This window comes from Acomys russatus, chromosome 10 (genome assembly GCF_903995435.1).
Source record: "Acomys russatus chromosome 10, mAcoRus1.1, whole genome shotgun sequence".
In the NCBI taxonomy this organism is placed as follows: Eukaryota; Metazoa; Chordata; class Mammalia; order Rodentia; family Muridae; genus Acomys; species Acomys russatus.
The window spans coordinates 49352955-49370349 of NC_067146.1; the positions used below are offsets into that span (position 1 = coordinate 49352955).

The window sequence follows — 17395 nt, forward strand, 5'->3', positions numbered from 1 at the left end:
CGGGCAGCGCTCCCCAGTGATAGATGAGACAGAGGAGGCATGGTTTCCACCATCCTGACTGATGTATCCTCTGAATGTTTTCTTGGTGCTGCCAACTCCACTATTACAACAGGACTTGTGCTGAGTTAAGAAACCCACTAAGTAGAACAGCACGCTCTCTTTGGGGTTTTGAAGCTAAAAACTAGCCAGCGAAGACTTTCTCGTTCTCCATAGACATCTGTGGAGACCTCTCACTTCAGTGCCTCAGGCAGAGCACTGGTCCCAACTGTCCTCTCTTTCCTTGGCTTCAGGTCAACTGTCACTACTGGGCTCACAGGGTACTTGACCACCACTAAGCCTTTCAGGGTACAATTAATGGCTTATGTTTTAATTGCATTCTGAACGGCTGGGAAACTTTCTCAAACACAGATTTTAGATCAGGAGGCCAGTGGCCTGACAATGCGGAGGCTGAGGGTCTGTATTTCACACAAGTACCCAGGGCATGCTGCCCAAGAGGTGACACTTGGAGAACCAAGAGTTTGGAAATTCATACAAAAATATCCCCACATATCTTATGTGGTGCAATAATATCTTTATATTTTTTAATTTAATAGCATAGTATCATAATCAAGTGTGGCCTAACCTGAGATTTCTAACATCAAATAATATCTCTTAGCTATGCATATGTATATGTGTGTGTGTGTGTGTGTGTGTGTGTGTGTGTGTGTATACATCTACAGCTATATGTATCCATGAAATACACACAGAAACCTCAAGCATGCAGGTTCTTTTTTCAATTACTAAGGTTGGTTGAATCCCTGCTTTCAAGAAAGATGAATAAACAACCTCTGGCTGATCCATTTGTTTTGGGGTTTGGGGTACAGGAGATTGGGTCTAAGGTTTTGTGCAAGTACTCCTGTAGCCCCAGCAGCACTCTTCCCATTTTGTTTTGGGACAGAGTCTTCCTGCGTCACCCAGGCTGGCCTTAACCTTGGGATGCTCCCAGCTGCCCTCTTCATTCAGTTAGGTGGTAAGAGGCATCTTTCTGATAAGATCTGTGTTCTAGGAGAGAGAGACATGTTTACTTAGGAGTTCCTAATGTTAAGTTACAGCAAACATGACAGCCACAGTGAGGCAAAGAGAACAGGGAACAGCTACTCTATAAAAGGTAGGAAGAGATGCTTCTTCCTCTCTGAGGGGGTGATAGCATAGTTAACCTATGCTATTATATATTTACAGATGCTTAGATACACATGCTCACAAACATAGGGCAGTATAAAAACCCACTGGTAGGCTGCATCCGAAGATAGGCAAAGCTCCTCCTTGTAAAGCCAGGCACACTCAATGCCTTCTCCATCAACACTCCCCTCTATCCACCCGGCAAATGATCGCTTATCAAGAGGGATAAAGAGAACAGATGACTCTGCAACGTTGTCACCAGATAGATGTAACCTATCTGACCTCCGATCTGTATTCCCCATCATAGCTGTGGTGCTATTGCCCACTGTTATAAGAGCTGAAATCCTCACAGTCTCCTGGGACCCCTGATGTCTTCCCCACTGCCTGTAAATATCCATTGCTTCCTGCCCTGCCCTATGCACCACTCACCTATACAGCCCACCAGCATGTGGCTATGCCTCCTATCTGGCTTCACCTCTCCATCAACAGTCCTAGCTGGTCCTCCACGCCAATGATCTAACACTTGTCTTTGATGATCGTAGTTTCAACTCTCTGGTGATTTGCTAACATCCACATGATGGACCTCACAGCTCTATGTTCTACAAATGAGGAAGCCCCACCACTGCTTCCTCTCCTAACACGTCACACTCGCCCTGGAGTGTTGATGAAAAGCTTGATTTTAGTGTAAAATGAGAGACAGTTGGTTTATCTCTTTGCATGCTGTTTGCAAGGAACCACTTAAGAGAGACATTAATTAAGATGAAGAGACATCAATTCTCCTGCTAGATAAAATTGTAAGCAACCTCGCCTCTACTTAAGTCCATCTCCTTAGGGGAGGCCTCCCAGAGCCCCTAAAGTCAGCCCTGCAGGAGATGCTTCTGTGGTGTTTTCTGATTTAACTTTCCTTGTGCGACACACTGCACGCGATACCACTTGCCCGCACCTGCCTCTTACAGTAAGTCCCATCATGCCATGGACATCACTTTCCCCACGCCCAGTTCTTACAGTGCCTGCAGTGGAGTAGATATTCAGTTTTAACTACAAGATTGATCTTATTTCTCCACCTAAAGTGGGACCATACTCCTGCTTGCCGATACCAACAAAACGAAAAGAAACTCCATTTGTTCATCAAAAAGCACCTCAAATGACATGATGTCCCAATAGAAACAACACGCATTTAATAAGCTCTAATTGAAGTATAATTTATTTGTCAGTGTCAGTGGGTTGACTCACCTCTTTAGAAAAGGAGGAGAATTTTACCCTTTTTATTCTCCTTTTTGAAAGCTTTCTGGCTCTCCACTGTCAGTGGTGATGTTCCTAACTCCTCACCTGCCTCCCAGGCCCCCTGGTCTTCCTGTCCTTGGTACGCTGTGAGCTCTGCACTTCTGAAATACTCTCCGCGCTCTGTGTCTAGTGGGCGGTTCCTTCAAACAAAGGCAAGCTTCCCTGGAGTCCCACGAACGGCTCCCCCTACCCACACTGCACACTCTAGCCCTGCCTCCAGCAGCCCCAGACTCTGAAACAGGACAGTAGTAAGTCCTTGGAGGCACCAAGTGTGTCTTACTCACTTTTCAGGACCTCTGCAAGTCTGAAAAGTGTGTTTCCCAGAGATACCCAGAATCTGACCTCTTTAAACCAACGGAGGCATATCCTGCCTGGGCTACCACAGCTGTTCCCTGGTTGGTCAGGTTCGATTCCATCTGCAATCTGTTCTGCATGCAGCAGCCACACTGGCTTGTCTTCTAGTTGTCAGTCAGTGTAGAACACAGCGCCTTATGGCATGGGTAGCATTGTATTTTGATCATATTTGCTTCTATCTACTGACCTCCCTGGTACCCCCATCCTGGTGCCCTTCCTCCTCCAAAATAGTCACTCTTCATAGATGATAGATAGATAGATAGATAGATAGATAGATAGATAGATAGATAGATAGATAGATAGATAGATAGATAGATCTGCATGAGAGAAAAGATGTAAAATTTGTCTTCCTGCCCCTCCCCCCCCCCCCCACTACTCAATCTTGTCTCCCACTCTCCCTTCTTTAGGCATTTTTCCCTCGATGGTTACTTTTCTACTTTTACATCATTTTTTTATCTAGATTTTTGCATATGAGAGAAAATATGCTTCCAGAAGACCAAATTCCGTTCCTAGCACTTTCATAGAGGTACACAACTGCCTGTAAATCCAGATCCAGGGAACCAGACGCCCTCTTCTGGCTTCCCTGGGTACTACATGCACACATTGCACAAACATACATGCAGGTGAAACATGCATACACCTAAAGTAGAAAGAAAATAAATCATAAAGCTGGCCATAGAATTAAGTTGTTTTAGGGCACGCTTGTTAAGACATGGTACTGGGAGATTTGGCTCTAGAAAAAAGGCTTTGCTCCTGCAACGGGTTCCCCCCCTTTTAAACAGATCAGAATATTTAAAAGCAGGGCACACTCTGTCTCCTGCGGCCACGCTGACAAAGAATCGCCTGTTGCATACCTGGTGTGGGCTTTGCCCTTAATCTTGCTCCTCATTCTGTCCATGAACATTCACTGAGGAACCAAAAGCCTCTAAGGAAGATTATTTGAGTAACCCTGGAGGTGGGTGTAATTTAGTAAGAGCTGGGAGTCGGTCCTGTAAGTAACTCACTTCTACTTCCATCTTTGGCAAGACATAACATCAACTCTCCTCCCCCACCCCAGAAAACGGGTACCTGTGATTGATAATTTTCAGCTTTCGGCCGCTTCAGACAGGGCTATATTTCTATGATGCAGAACACGATACTTGAAAGACTTGGAGATTAGAAGCGCCTTCTAAAGATTGAGGCAAAAACCTCTTTGATCAGATTCTTCTAACTCTGTAAACTCAAAATTTATAGTCAGCTCACTGGACCGAAACGTACCTTGGTCTGTGGTGAGAGACACAGAGGGAAGCCAAGCCATGGAAGAAATGGTGTGACCTGGGTCCTTCACCCGGCTTCTTACAGCTTCCCAGCACTATTATTTCCCTGTTTTTTTTTTGTTTTTTTTTTTTTTTTTGAGATGTAATTCACAAACAATAAAATGGACCCATTTTATATCTGTGAGGTATTTTTAAAGCCATACAAAATTATATTACCACAACCAGACTTGATAGTACACGGCTGTAATCCCAGCCCTTGCGAGGCAGAGGAATCAAGAGTTCCATGTCACCTTCAGTTATAGGACAAGTTTAAGGCCAGACTGACTGACCTGACACCTGCCTCTGAAACAAGAGTTAGCAATAAACAGCCATTGCTGTGGTGAACTCTCAACAGCTGTGGGTGACTGCACTGGGTCTGCACAAGAATGGGCCTATCAACAGCTGGTCAGCTCGGATGGCCTGGGGAGGGGGGGAGTGGGATGCAGGCAAAGAAGGGTTAGGGCTCTCCTTCCCACTGCTGGAGCTTTCCTACTGACAGATTCAGGGAAAGGGGGGAGTCACTGACTTCATGCATGTACCCAGCAGCCACCCCACTAGGCTCTAATGACAAGCCCCCAACCTGAGATCACAAGGGCTCCCCTGCTTCGATTAGCTGGGTAACCAAACAAACAAACAAAAATCATAAATGAGGTTGGGAAGAGATGAAGGAGGGGTTGACAGAGGTGAGAGGGGGGATAAAAAGGGTCAGGAGGAAATAATAACCATTATGCAATATGGACATGTATAAAATAGTATAGTCAAAGACATAATGTTTTAATAATAGTTTAGAAACAACAAAGTGACAATTATCACCATCATGATCCAAATGCAGAGCAGTTCTATAGCCTCTAAGGTCATCTAGGTCTCCCCTCCACCTGACCATGCCCCTCGCACACCCAGCTCCTGGAAGCCACTGCTGAGCTTGCTTATTTCAGCTGTCACACAGACCAGTTATACACTCCGTCACCTTCTGAATCTGGCGCTTTTATCTTTCATTTAACGTAATGCATCTGAGAGCCACTTGTGCTTTCAGGTGTATGACTAATTGGCTTCATTTCACAGCTGAATAATATTCCACCGTGTTTATCCACCTACCAGTGGATGGACATCTGAGCTGTTTCATCAGTGGTAAAGTCCGCCATAAAAAAAAATATGTCACAATAAACATGCACATGGAGGGTTTTATACAAATATAAGTTTTTAATCATACTGAGACAAATCAGTTGGGTGATAAATTAAGTTTTTAGGAAACTGCCAAACTACTCTCTTAAGTGGCTATCCATTTCCACTCACAGTGCAGGAGGGGTTGAGCAGCCATATTTTCAGCTATGCTGTTTCTGTTGCTTAGTTGTAATATAGGAACATAAGTGGCTTCTCATTAAGAGCTTAACTGCCATTCCCCTACTAACCGCATCGGCCATCTTTTTATGTGCTCATTTGCTGCCCATATACCATCCTGGTAAACTGTCAATCCGCACATTTTCCTCACTTTAAAAAAAAAAAACTAGGCTCACACTACCACTTTAATAGCTGCGCTGTGTACATGGGAACATCACAGACCGTACTTCGTTTGATCTTCACGAGCTGGGAGGGAAGTAAATCGGGCCTTGTTCCATGTTGCCAGGAGAAATGGAGGCTGACAGTACCTGTGTGCCTTGCCAAATTCACCCATGAGGCAGAAGCAGGGTCAGAAGCAAGGCTTCCCAGTTCCCGCCTCCACAAGTCTCTGACTTCACTCTTCCGGCAGACAAGCCCCTCCCTATGTGACTTTTTCAACTTGCTCCCACATCCTGAGAAACCATCCCGAGGTTCACCTTCCTTCTCTGGACCCCAACTCCCAGCCAGTGCTTAGAGGACACTCTATAAATGAAGTGTTTGTCCCTTGACTTTTCTACTACATCAGGGCTTTTTTTTTTTTTTTTTTTTTTTTTTTTTTAAGTCAAAGTCTTTCTTTGTACCACATGCTGCCTACAACTTGTGAAACCAGCTTCAAGCTTGCTGCAATCCTTCTGCCTCAGCCTCCCAAGTTCCTGCCATGAGCCACTTTACCAAGTGGTTAAAGATTTTGGTGGTGGTGGTGGTGGTGGTATGTTTGTTTGTGCATCTTAGTAGCACTGAGAGACATTATCTCTTCCTGTGCTATTTAGAACAATTAGAATAGAGGATCTCTGTGAGTTCGAGGCCAGCCTGGTCTACAAATAGTCCAGGACAGTCAGGGCTACACAGAGAAACCCTGTCTCAAAAAACTAAAAAGAAAAAGAGAGAGAGAGAGAGAGAGAGAGAGAGAGAGAGAGAGAGAGAGAGAGAGAGAGAGAGAGAGGAGCAGGAGAGAGAGAGAGATTAGGATAGGATAGAGTCAGGGATTAGGTTCTGGATTTTGCCTCATTTGCCCCAATCTCACTTACTAGCTGCACGGTCCTAAGGAATTTCTTAATAATTTAAGCTCTAGTTCTTAACTAGGGGGACAGGGATGACAGCACTATAGGTCTCGGGACTACTGTGAGGTTTATAAAGTACATGCTAAACTGGGCGTGGTGGCACACACCTTTAATCCCAGCACTCAGTAGGCAGAGGCAGGCAGATCATTGTGAGTTCGAGGCCAGCCTGGTCTACAAAGCAAGTCCAGGACAGCCAAGGCTACACAGAGAAACCCTGTCCTGGAAAAAAAAAAAAAAAGTACATGCTAAGCAAAGCCAAGTGCCAGCTCCTACAAAGCAGTCACTGGGTAGCAGTCCTGCCCTTAGGTGCCCAAGGTGGACCACCTTGAGAATTGCCTTTCTCTGGTGCCTTGATTCATCCTTTCAAAATGAGAGTGAACATTTAGCTTCAATAAACAAGTACAGCCACTTTAAAAGTTACAATGTTACAACCCCTGCTTTACACCTTCTGATAGTGAAAGTGGAACAGACAGTAACAGTAGCTCCTACTGGAAATAGTGCTTTAGGAAGAGCAGAAATACAGTAGAGCAATTAATCTGCTCCAAAAATATTAACATAAATTTTCCTATGTATATTTTGTTACAAAAAATGATGGCTAAACAGATACAAATGAACCTGTGTGATTTGAACACAATCCTTGCAAAGCTTGTTTGTTTTTTTTTTTTTTTTTAACCAAATGGCTTTATATTGATGACCTTTGATTTTCATAGTATTGCTATTTTTTTATACTATTCTAAATTAGAAGCAAATCAGTACCTTCTAACCCCAGCCACCTAGAGAATTTACAAGGAAAAGTGTACAGCAAGAAGTAGCCCTAAATCTATGCATCAATTTGTAGGACAATTTTAGCCAGTAAGAAGTAAAAGAATTTGTGTGTCGAGCTCAGTGTTTCTAATGTCTAATGTAAGTCTTTTCTACTCAATCCTGTCCCAAGAAGTGGCAGTCAGAAGAGTAGTTTCAAATATATAGCATTGCCCCGGCCTCCAAATGATCTAAGTTTATTGTCTGTTGATTCCTGCCCATATTTCCAGCATTTTCACAGCTCAGTGCTCTCACCCTAATGACTGTCTGTCTGAGTCCAATGTTCAGATAAATGACATTTCAGAGTCTCCATTAGGAAAAGCAATAGATCTGCTTCAGACAGCCACTTCAGACACATGTCTCTGTTCGTCGCTGCAGAAGAACAGCAAGTCCCCATTTCTCAGTAAGAACCAGAGACAGCAAAGCATGGAGCAGGAACACGGCCAGGAAGCCATTCAGCTTGGCTGTGCAGCCTTTAACAAGCCACTAAACCTTTGTGCCTCAGTTTCTCTCTCAGTTTCGGTGTGTCAGTTTGTACATGTGATAAGAGTTTAGGTCAAGGTATCCTGCACCTGGGCCAGTGCACATCACCAGTGCTGTTAGTGCTGTAGCAGTTAGTTCCAAACAGAACTGCTGACGCCATTAGCGTCCTCACTGATAACATGGTCTAACTGGCTTGCAGTAGGATTGCCCTGTGCCGCAGCTGTGTACAAACTGAGGAATTCAGAGGCTGGCCAACCCTGAGGCCAAGCTGGAAGCCTGGAGGCTACCCGTGGTGAAGTAGGTGTGCATGGCAGGCTCTCTTTCTCCTACCACAATCTCTGGGTTCCTTTTGAGTGCCCTCCCCCACCTTAGCCATCAGATAAGGCTAATATCAACTCTCCTTGACTCATACTCAAATGCTCTACTACTGAGATTTTCCTCTAACATTCTCCTTTTATTTGAATTATGTGTTCCTCTACTATACAGATTTTTTATTTTATTTTTTATGTTTACTGAAGGTAAGAGCCATCTGAAAAACAGAGACTAATTTACTGCAACTAGCAGTGTAGTCCTGGCAGGTCAGATCCCTGGTGACTATTGTTTTGGTAATATTTCATAAAATTAGATGTTGAGATACAGTCCCTGTATAGAAGAGATTTGCAAGGAAGTCTTAGTGTATGCATGTGCACGTGCCAGTGGGTGTGCATGTGGGTGTGACTGTGGGTGTGTGACTGTATGTGACTGTGGGTGTGACTTTGTGTGTGCGCGTGTGTGACTGTGTGTGTGTGTGTGTGTGTGTGTGTGTGTGAGACTGTGTGTGGCTGTGGGTGTATATGTAGGTGTGACTGTGGGTGACTGCGGGTGTGACTCTGTGTGTGCAGGCAGGTGTGACTGTGGGGGGTGTGCTCACGCACATGCCTGTGGAGATCACAAGGCAACTTTGAAGAGTTCATTCTCTCCCTCTGTCTTTACATAGGTTCCAAGCATTGAACTCAGGTCTCCAGACATATGCAGCAAATGCCTTTCCCCACTTACCCATCTCACCAGCCCAAGGAGATTTTTTTTTTTTAATCTCCAGCCTATAAAGTTAAATTTAATTTGTTAATATTGCTGAGCTCTTATAAGATAATTTAAAGAATCATGTGTCTTTTGATTCAAAAATAACTATGTGTGTATAATCTGTTTTATATTTTTAAAAATGTATACTTGGGCATTGATCAGCGTATGTTCTAGAAGAGAGAACTTGATAGAAATGAAAGTAGGAGGGAAAGAAATGTGATCCTAACTTAAGAAGAAGACCTGTTTCTCTCACAATGTAGTTTCAGACATTTTGGATATATTTTATCTATAACCTCATCAGAACATTCCACAGCAGAGTGTTCAGTGGCCGCACAGTGGTCAGGAGGCATACGGTGGTCAGGAGCTGCACAGTGGTGAGTGGCCACACAGTGGTCAGGGGCCGCACAGTGGTCAGTGGCTGCAGAGTGGTGAGTAGCCGCAAAGGTGCACAGTGGTCAGTGGCCACACAGTGGTCAGGGGCCGCACAGTGATCAGGGCCTGCATAATGGTCAGTGGCCGCACAGTGGTCAGAGGCCACACAGTGATCAGGGGATGTACTGTGATCAGTGGCCAGAGTGGTCAGGGGCCGCACAGTGGTCAGGGGCCGCACAGTGGCCAGTGGCTTCAGGGATGAAGCCTCTCCAGCAGTTGATAAGATAAACGAGGAAAGGACATCTACAAAATTTCAAGGGCCCTGACTCTGCCCTTAGAACTAGAGCTTCTGTCTGCCCCTCTCCATCCTGATCAGCCACCAAGGATGCAGAGAAATATTCCCAGCATGCTCTCTGTCACTTGCTTCCCTCTTCCTTTGTCAATCTTCCCACCCCCCGCCCCAGACCTATTTTCTGACATTCTCCATTCACCACCATCTTCCCTCTCAAAACAGATACAAGTCACAGACACAAACTTACTCTTGACAGATTAGACTTTTTGCCCTCAAGTGTTTCTTCGAGTAAGATTTGGTTTCAGGCCTTCCATTTCTATTTGTGGAATAGATTTTTCATTCACTTATCAAATATTCATCAAGCCCTCATTTTTTGTGTGTGTGTGTCAAGCACTGTGGTTTTTAAATCCACTGTGATGAACACCACCAGCGTGGCCTTTGTCTTTGTGAAACATACAACTAGTATTTGAGACTCATGTCGATCAAGTCAATAGCAAACACATGTACGCACTATGAGAATATAAGATTAAGATGGGGTGCCAGTGAAGAGTCCTGGTTACTATATATTGGAGTTCTCTGGAATAACATTCAAGAGCTCTTGAAGGGTGAAAGAGATCCCTCCCACCTGAGCAGGAGAGCTTTCCGCAGCAAGCAGGGCAGCTGACAATAGCATCCAAGAGTTTACTGCATTTGAAGAACTGAGCAGAGAGCAATTTGTGTGTGTTGGGGGGGAGGGATCAGCTGAGCGGGGGAGGGGAGGTGGCGATGAAGCTGGTGAAAATGTTAAGACCCAGGCTTTTGTAGACTGTGCTGATCATTTTGAGTTTTAATCTAAAAGCAGTGAAAAAAATCACTGAAAGTTTAAACAGAATTGGCACTACCTAACTTGTTTGTCAAAGGTACTGCCACAGATGCAATGTGGAGACTCCCTGGCAGAGCTCAAGCGTGGAAGCAAAGAGAGGAGAGGCTTAGGCTATAGGCTTAGGTGACAGTCATTTCTGCAGCTCCTCTGTCTAAACACTGTCCCTCCACCCGCTGGGTGGAGCCAAACTGGCTTCCTCACGCCAGGTCAATCCCTGTCACAGTCAGGTGACAGCCGGTGGTGGCTCCCCATTTGCTACACTTGTCTGATCAGTGCTAAAATTGATTTCTGAAATTTAGAACCTTTGTCGTCTCCCCGAGGGAGGCTGCCCATATGTGGCCTCCTTTTAAACGTGATTGTATTGATCATCCTAAATTAGCTGCGTCCTTCCCTGTGTCTTGGGCTAGAGTAGTGAAAGCAAAGGTGAAGGAAGGTGACAGAGCATATGCCTATCTGAAGACAGGGCTAACACCACAGATGCACTGTATTTGTGAGGTAAGAAAGGAAGGAACCTAATGCCATCTACCATGGTGTGTCAATGGGAGGGCAGGTTTCTGGTTTTCAGTCAAGATGTGAAGGCGGCAATGCATTTTTCAAGGAGCCATATCAAGAAGGCAGATGGGTAAGGCAGCATAGAGCCATTGGGTAGCACAGAGCTCAACAGAAACCCTCGGGAGCTTTGTGTGTGAGATGTAGTAATAAGAAAGCGGCAAGGAGGTGCTAAGTATGGGGGGGGGGACTACCTAATACTAAAGCTCTGACAAGGTCAGGGAAAAGGGTGAGGAGCAGGAGACTAGGGTGTCATGAAGCTCTGAGTCCAGGCTGCTTATGGAAATTCTTGGCTGTGGTATATGAAGGTGAATACACAGAGATGTCCTCTGGACTTGACACAAAAGCATCATTGGGTGGCAGAGGAAACACAAATGAATTGGGTTTTAGCCACGACTCCTGGGACATTCGCTGTCTGGACAAGAGAGGCTGCAGAAATCCCTGCTGGCCAGCTGTGGCTCATTTCAATTTTGTAGGAAGCATCTCTGCCGTATTTCTTGTTAGAACATTACAGAGACGATACTGTGGAGTACATCTTCCCCAGCCTGTGCCTGGCCCGTGATTGCACACCTCAGCCTGTGCCGGGGCCCATGATCACGTGAACACCTCAGCCTGTATAGAGCCCATGATCACTCACCTCAGCCTGTACCAGGTCCATGATTGCACACGTTAGCCTGTGCTTGGACCCACAGTCACACATCTCAGCCTGTACCAGGTCCACCATCACTCACCTCAGCCTGTATGGGGAGGGGGGGTATGATCACGTGAACACCTCAGCCTGTGTAGGGCCATGATCACACACTTTAGTCTGTGCCCAGGTATAAAAGAATGAAGGAGGGAAAACGAAACACATGTCCTAAAGGGATCAGAATTAAATCTGAGTGATTTTTTCAGTGGACCTCGTGATGTCATGAACATTAGAGTTTGAAATATTAGAGAAGAGCTCTTCCTGTCCCCAAATCATTTCACCCGATGCAGTCGGTGACACGACAAAGGTGTATAGAAAGGCTTCCCACTGAGGTGCCTTAGGAAGCTCCGCAAGGTCCTGCCTGCAAGGACACAGCAGGCCAGCACTGAACTTTAGAGCTCCTTCCCTCAAAAATAAAAACTATACACATATATAGAATTGTACCTCTGAAATATTTTACTTTATACAAAGTTAATTTTAATTTTGGATTCTTTTAATAGTAGCTTAGAACCCAGAACCCTTTAGTCTCTCCTTCAGCTAGTATTTAATCATCTCTTGAAAACCTTTTTACAGTAAGATCTGTATCTGTAGATAAACCATTCTTCTAGCTTACCATAAGGAGAGTTACTGCAGACCAGAAAGCAGAGAAGAACCAAGAATAAGGCTTCAGAAATGATTCCAGAGCGCTCCTGTTCAGTACCACACATGAGGCCGATGAGCTATGGAGGGACCAGTGATAAGTACTTGTTTGGTGATGGGCTCAGCCCCTTTTAGACAGGATGACTGCTAATCTGTCTCACATGTTTTGATCTTATTTGCAGAGCAATAGGCTGGAACAATTTTCCCTGTCAGTAATAAGGGTAAAGAAACCCAAAACGTTACTCTTAGGTGGCCATTCTATAATTTTGGTCAAGCTACTTACCCTCTCTCCGCTTCAAGTCCTCCTTCAGGAAATGCTAAAAATAATGTCAGCCATCTCCCTGTGTCTCAGAGGTAATTTAAGGCCAGCTAATTGACTCCACCATATGTGATGTAATGGTGGGGAAAAGAGCCATTAACATGCAAAATATCACTGCCATGGTCCTGCTCAGAAATTACTATTGCACAAACTACCCTAGGTCTTTTGAATGGCGTGCTTACCTGTTTGAGGCAATATTTTCCTATATTGGCAAGTTGCCACTTTCTATAGCATACTACTTTGCTTTTTTAGCTGAAGCCCACAGTAGGACATTTTCCAGTTTTCACTAAACATATCCACTAATTCCAGATTATGCCTAAAATAAGCAAGGATACTTGGTTTATGATGGGAAAGATTCATGGACATCAGTTTATGGAGAGAAGGAAGATAACACTGTGCCCAGACTTTACACCAAACGAGAAACTTTTTACAACTAATTTGATACATTAAAGGTGGCCAGAATTGTTGGGGAAAACAGCAACTCCATTGTGTTCCGTGCCCCCCCCACACACACACACACATCTAAGCTAAGCCACCATCAAAAGTGCTATATAAAAAATTCTCAACTTTAAAACAAAGCAGAGTCCTGGTATTCACAGACTGGATACACCCAAGATCACCTCTGACCCCGGTTACAGAGGCCAGAAAGGCAATCACAGCCCTCATGATGATGGGGAGGCAGGGGCTTTCTTAGGTACCAGCCACCCAGAATTCAATATGAATGTGGCTTCTTTGTAGCCCTCATATACCAAGTCCTTAGAGAAAATCACATTCTGGAATGATATTACAAAACTTGAGGATTTTCAAAGGTCATGAGACAGACTCCTCACAAATATCAAGGGATCCTGTATTGTATTTCCCTGCTTTGTTTGCCTCAGGGTAAGGAAATTCAAGGGTAATGTTACTGTTCGTGGTCATAACTAACTCATCTTGAATTCCTAACAAATCTGTCCCCTACTTGGCTTCTGGACACTGTTTTATGTCACCTCTTCATTTATTTATATGTTCTAAGTTGTTTTAAATCCTTTTTTGGAAGTAAACAGAGTAAATAAATCATCAATAGATATTGAAGGTAGGCCTTCTAGCACAGTCTCGTTTAACTTAGTCTAGGAGCCATCCATGCTAAAACTACACACACACATACAGAAAGAAAGAAAGAAAGAAAGAAAGAAAGAAAGAAAGAAAGAAAGAAAGAAAGAAAGAAAGAAAAAGAAGAAAGAAAGAAAGAAAAGAAAAAACAGTGATTTTCTTTTTAGGGCAGGAGAGCAATGATAGTTTTCAGATGAATCAATCCAAATTCCAAGATTGTCAGGCAATAGCTAAGAATTATGCTTTGAGCGACACCTAATGGCTGAGAAAATTACTCTCCCAACTCCTCTGAGGCTGTTAACCAACTCCTCAGAATCACCTCGGTGTCAGCTAAAAAATACAGAGAAGCACCTGGTCCCTTTTCTGCAGGCATCTACTGACCTGGGCTGCTGGGCAACTTGTACTTTCGTAACCACCGTGAAGTCTGAGAACCACTGATCTAAGCATTGCCCATCTAAGCAGTGCCAAGTCAGTGTCCATGCTAGGCGTGCCACCAAAAGTTAGACCAGACTGAGGCAAAGCAATCAGGCCCGAGCTGTGCTTTGAACTCTTGTGCAATGGGGGCCCAGGGTCGGGTAGGGAACAGAATCCCCGGGCGCGCCTGGCTGCCTGCCCTCTTGGCAGTGAGAGGGTGTGGCGGGGCCTTTGAGAGCAGCCATTGGGCTGCCAGCCCAAGTCCCTGGCGAGGTGGGGGTAGCTGGAGAGCGGGGACGTGGCGCGCCCTAATGCCTGTGCTTCCTGTCCGCAGACGAACCCCACGCCTGGAGTGCTGCCGCTGCCGCCGCCCCAGGCCTGCCGGAAGTAGGCGTCTCCCTCGAAGACATCCTCTCTCCATTCTCTCCATCACATCCAGCCCCACCCTCCGACCCTTCCCACCAGATAGGCCCAGACCCAACTTGGGATATCCAAAGGGAACACGACGTTAGGAAACCAAAGGAGCTTGCGGCCGGTGGCCAGAAGCAGCAGCGCCTGGGGGAGCAGAGGGAGCGCTCGGCGAGCCCGCAGCGCAGCGCGCGGCCCAGGCGGGAGGAGGTGCCCGGCGGCCAGGGGCGGCCCGAGGCCGGCAGGCCCGCCTCGGAGGCGGCCGACGGGAAGGAGGCGCTGCGTGGCCGGCGCGAGGGCCCCGAGGCCAAGGTGGGCGTGCGCTCGGGGTCCCGGCCCCCACCACGGCCCTCGGGGGGCGGCCCGGCGCGCAAGCCGGCGGCGGTAGTGGCACCGGGGCCCTGGAAGGTGCCTGGCTCCGACAAGCTGCCGGGCGCCCTGCAGCCCGGCGCCTCGGCCGCGGGCAGATGAGGCACGAGGCGGGGCCGCCACCCGCCTCCACGCAGGCCGTTCTTCCTGGGTTCCGTCTCACGGGCGTTTTAATTTATTGTCACTGTCACACGCATAGATCCACACGAGGCGCCGAGGCCTGGGAGCATCAGCGTGCGACGCGCATGGGCGGCACGGCACGGTGTGCGCGCAGACCTGAACTGATTCTAAAGCCCCGCCCGGGTTCCACGACGGGAGCTTTGGCAGCTATGGAAGAACCAAAATCACGCAAACATCACAGAAAGACAGTGCAGTGTAGCTTTAGTTTAAAAAAAGAGAAAGAAAAACGTATCCCCCACTGCATGAAGGATTTGGATGTCATCCAATCTTTATATCAAGAAACTGGACAAGTTCAGCGCAATCACAAACTGGAAAATCGCCTTAACAAAACAAAAACAAAAAACAAACAAAAAAAAAAAAATCAAACTGCACGGAGCAAGCGGAAACTGAGGCAAGATTATATCTTTTAATTGATCTAAAGTGTTGTAAATAGATCGTTCTTGACATATCTAGACAGGGGTTAAAGGGTTTCTTTGAAACATTCAGAACTGTTCGCCCATGACATGTTTCCACGGCTCACCCTTGGCATCCACCGACCGAATTAGCAGCACCGTTCCCTGCCTACTGCGGGATGAGTTAGAAACCTAGTGAATTCAATGGTGTGATGCCATTTTTACTGCCATTTCTGTGATCAAGTCACATTTCTGTACATTTTCAGTAGTAGGAGAAAAAAAAAAGGTTTAAAAATTGTATCCTAGGAAACCGTTTGCCGTAAGTCAGAATTCGCCGGTTAGCTCGTAGATCTTAATTGGTTTTCGTCTAAAATATGAGTTTTGTCATTTTTAAAAAGAACCCATAACCTGTTTCATCGAGATTGGCAATGCTGCAGTTCCTTCCCGAAAAGGCTTTCCTGTCATCCCAGGCACACGGAGATGGGTAGCTGCTCTCTTAGCAATGTTCTATTTTACATATTTTATTGTCTTATTTTAAAGCCTCTTCGTTACTTCATTTGCACTTTGACAAAGTTTTTGTCCTATATTTCTCAAATTAGAATGAGTCTCTAATATTAAGAACAGAAATGATAACTAATTTATTTTCATTAAAGAACATGAGTCCTTTGGCATTCCTTTCTGTTTATCTTTCCTTATTTGATAGCCCTTTCGTTTCCGTTTCGTTTGCTTTCGCCTTGTATCTGCTAATGTTTTTATTACACTAACCGTCTACAAATGCCCCTTCCTGCTCGCAGGTTACCCCCACAGGTCAATGACTGACCCTGTAGTAAAACTATAAAGAAACGTTAGCTTCAGTCAGCTATCCATTGGTCCTTATTGTAGCTGGGCACATTAAAAGGCAAAGTGTCTAAAGGCAATTTGTCGTGAATACGCCTGTATAAGTGAGGCTTCGACCCTTCCTGTATTCTGCCGCTTTCACAAGTTCCAAAGCAAGTAAGACTCGCCCGTCTGCGCCTGTAGCCAAGTAAGTAAAAGGAGAGGTCAGGCGCATCATGCCTGGTCACATATAACCCCACTCTCCCTAGATTTATTTCCATCAGACAATGGATAGTCGTGCAACAAGCCGGTGTGGTCGAAAGCATCGTATTGCAGCTTGTAAAAGTAATTTCCAAAATGAAAAAACACACTCATCATGAACAAAAGCACAAACACATGTAGCAGTTTATACTCTTTGCTTTCATCTCAATTTCATCTTTGTCCCCTGGACTAGAAATCCAGTATAGGTTGCCATTAATTTATTGACTCCGGTTTGGACAATGCTTCTGTAGTGTAAGCTGCACGTCCTGTTACCGTACCCTCTGCCCTTTGTTTTCCATGTGTTACAAAAGGACAGCCGTGGAGATTACCCTTGCATAAACTCTAATTTGCACAGTTCACAGCTACTACTTGTGCAGTCATTGCTTTATGCGGCTGTAATCCATAACCTGTGAAGACAGCACATCATCTAAATCTCATTCCAAATAATATTTCCGTGTAGTGTTAGCTGTGAATTTACCCTGTACAGCTGTATCTCTATAAATATAATTCCATGTATTAATAGTCACAGAAAGACTGTAAGTGAGCAACTATTTTTATGAAACGCACCACTATGGATAAATTAACTTTTACAGAAATCTTGTTTACTGTATGATATTCTAAAACACTGTCAAATAAAATATATATCCAAAAATCTTTTCTTTTTCCAACTATATAAACTGTGTTTTAATTTTAATTTAGAAAGAACAAGAGGTTATTTATTTATTTAGGTTTCTCAAGACAGGGTTTCTCTGTGTAACCCTATCTATCCTGGAACTCCCTCTGTAGACCAGGCTGGCCTCCAACTGAGAGATCTGCCTGCCTCTGGCTCCTGAGTGCTGGAATTAAAGGCCGTCGACACCACTTCATTACCTT

General features: G+C 45.2%; 1 protein-coding gene across 4 annotated transcripts in view; it reads left to right on the top strand.

Moving 5' to 3' along the window:
* Nucleotides 1-15927, top strand: part of Magi2 (membrane associated guanylate kinase, WW and PDZ domain containing 2) — a 1455764-nt gene extending 1439837 nt beyond the window's left edge. For 2 of the 4 annotated variants that reach the window (XM_051152089.1, XM_051152090.1), the window contains one exon: nucleotides 14431-15927. In XM_051152089.1, the coding sequence (XP_051008046.1) occupies nucleotides 14431-14975 (545 nt within the window). In that variant the 3' untranslated portion in view covers nucleotides 14976-15927. The remainder of the gene's footprint in view (nucleotides 1-14430) is intronic. The other 2 variants (XM_051152091.1, XM_051152092.1) reach the window with 1 other exon arrangement.
* The last annotated feature ends 1468 nt before the right edge of the window (nucleotides 15928-17395 follow it).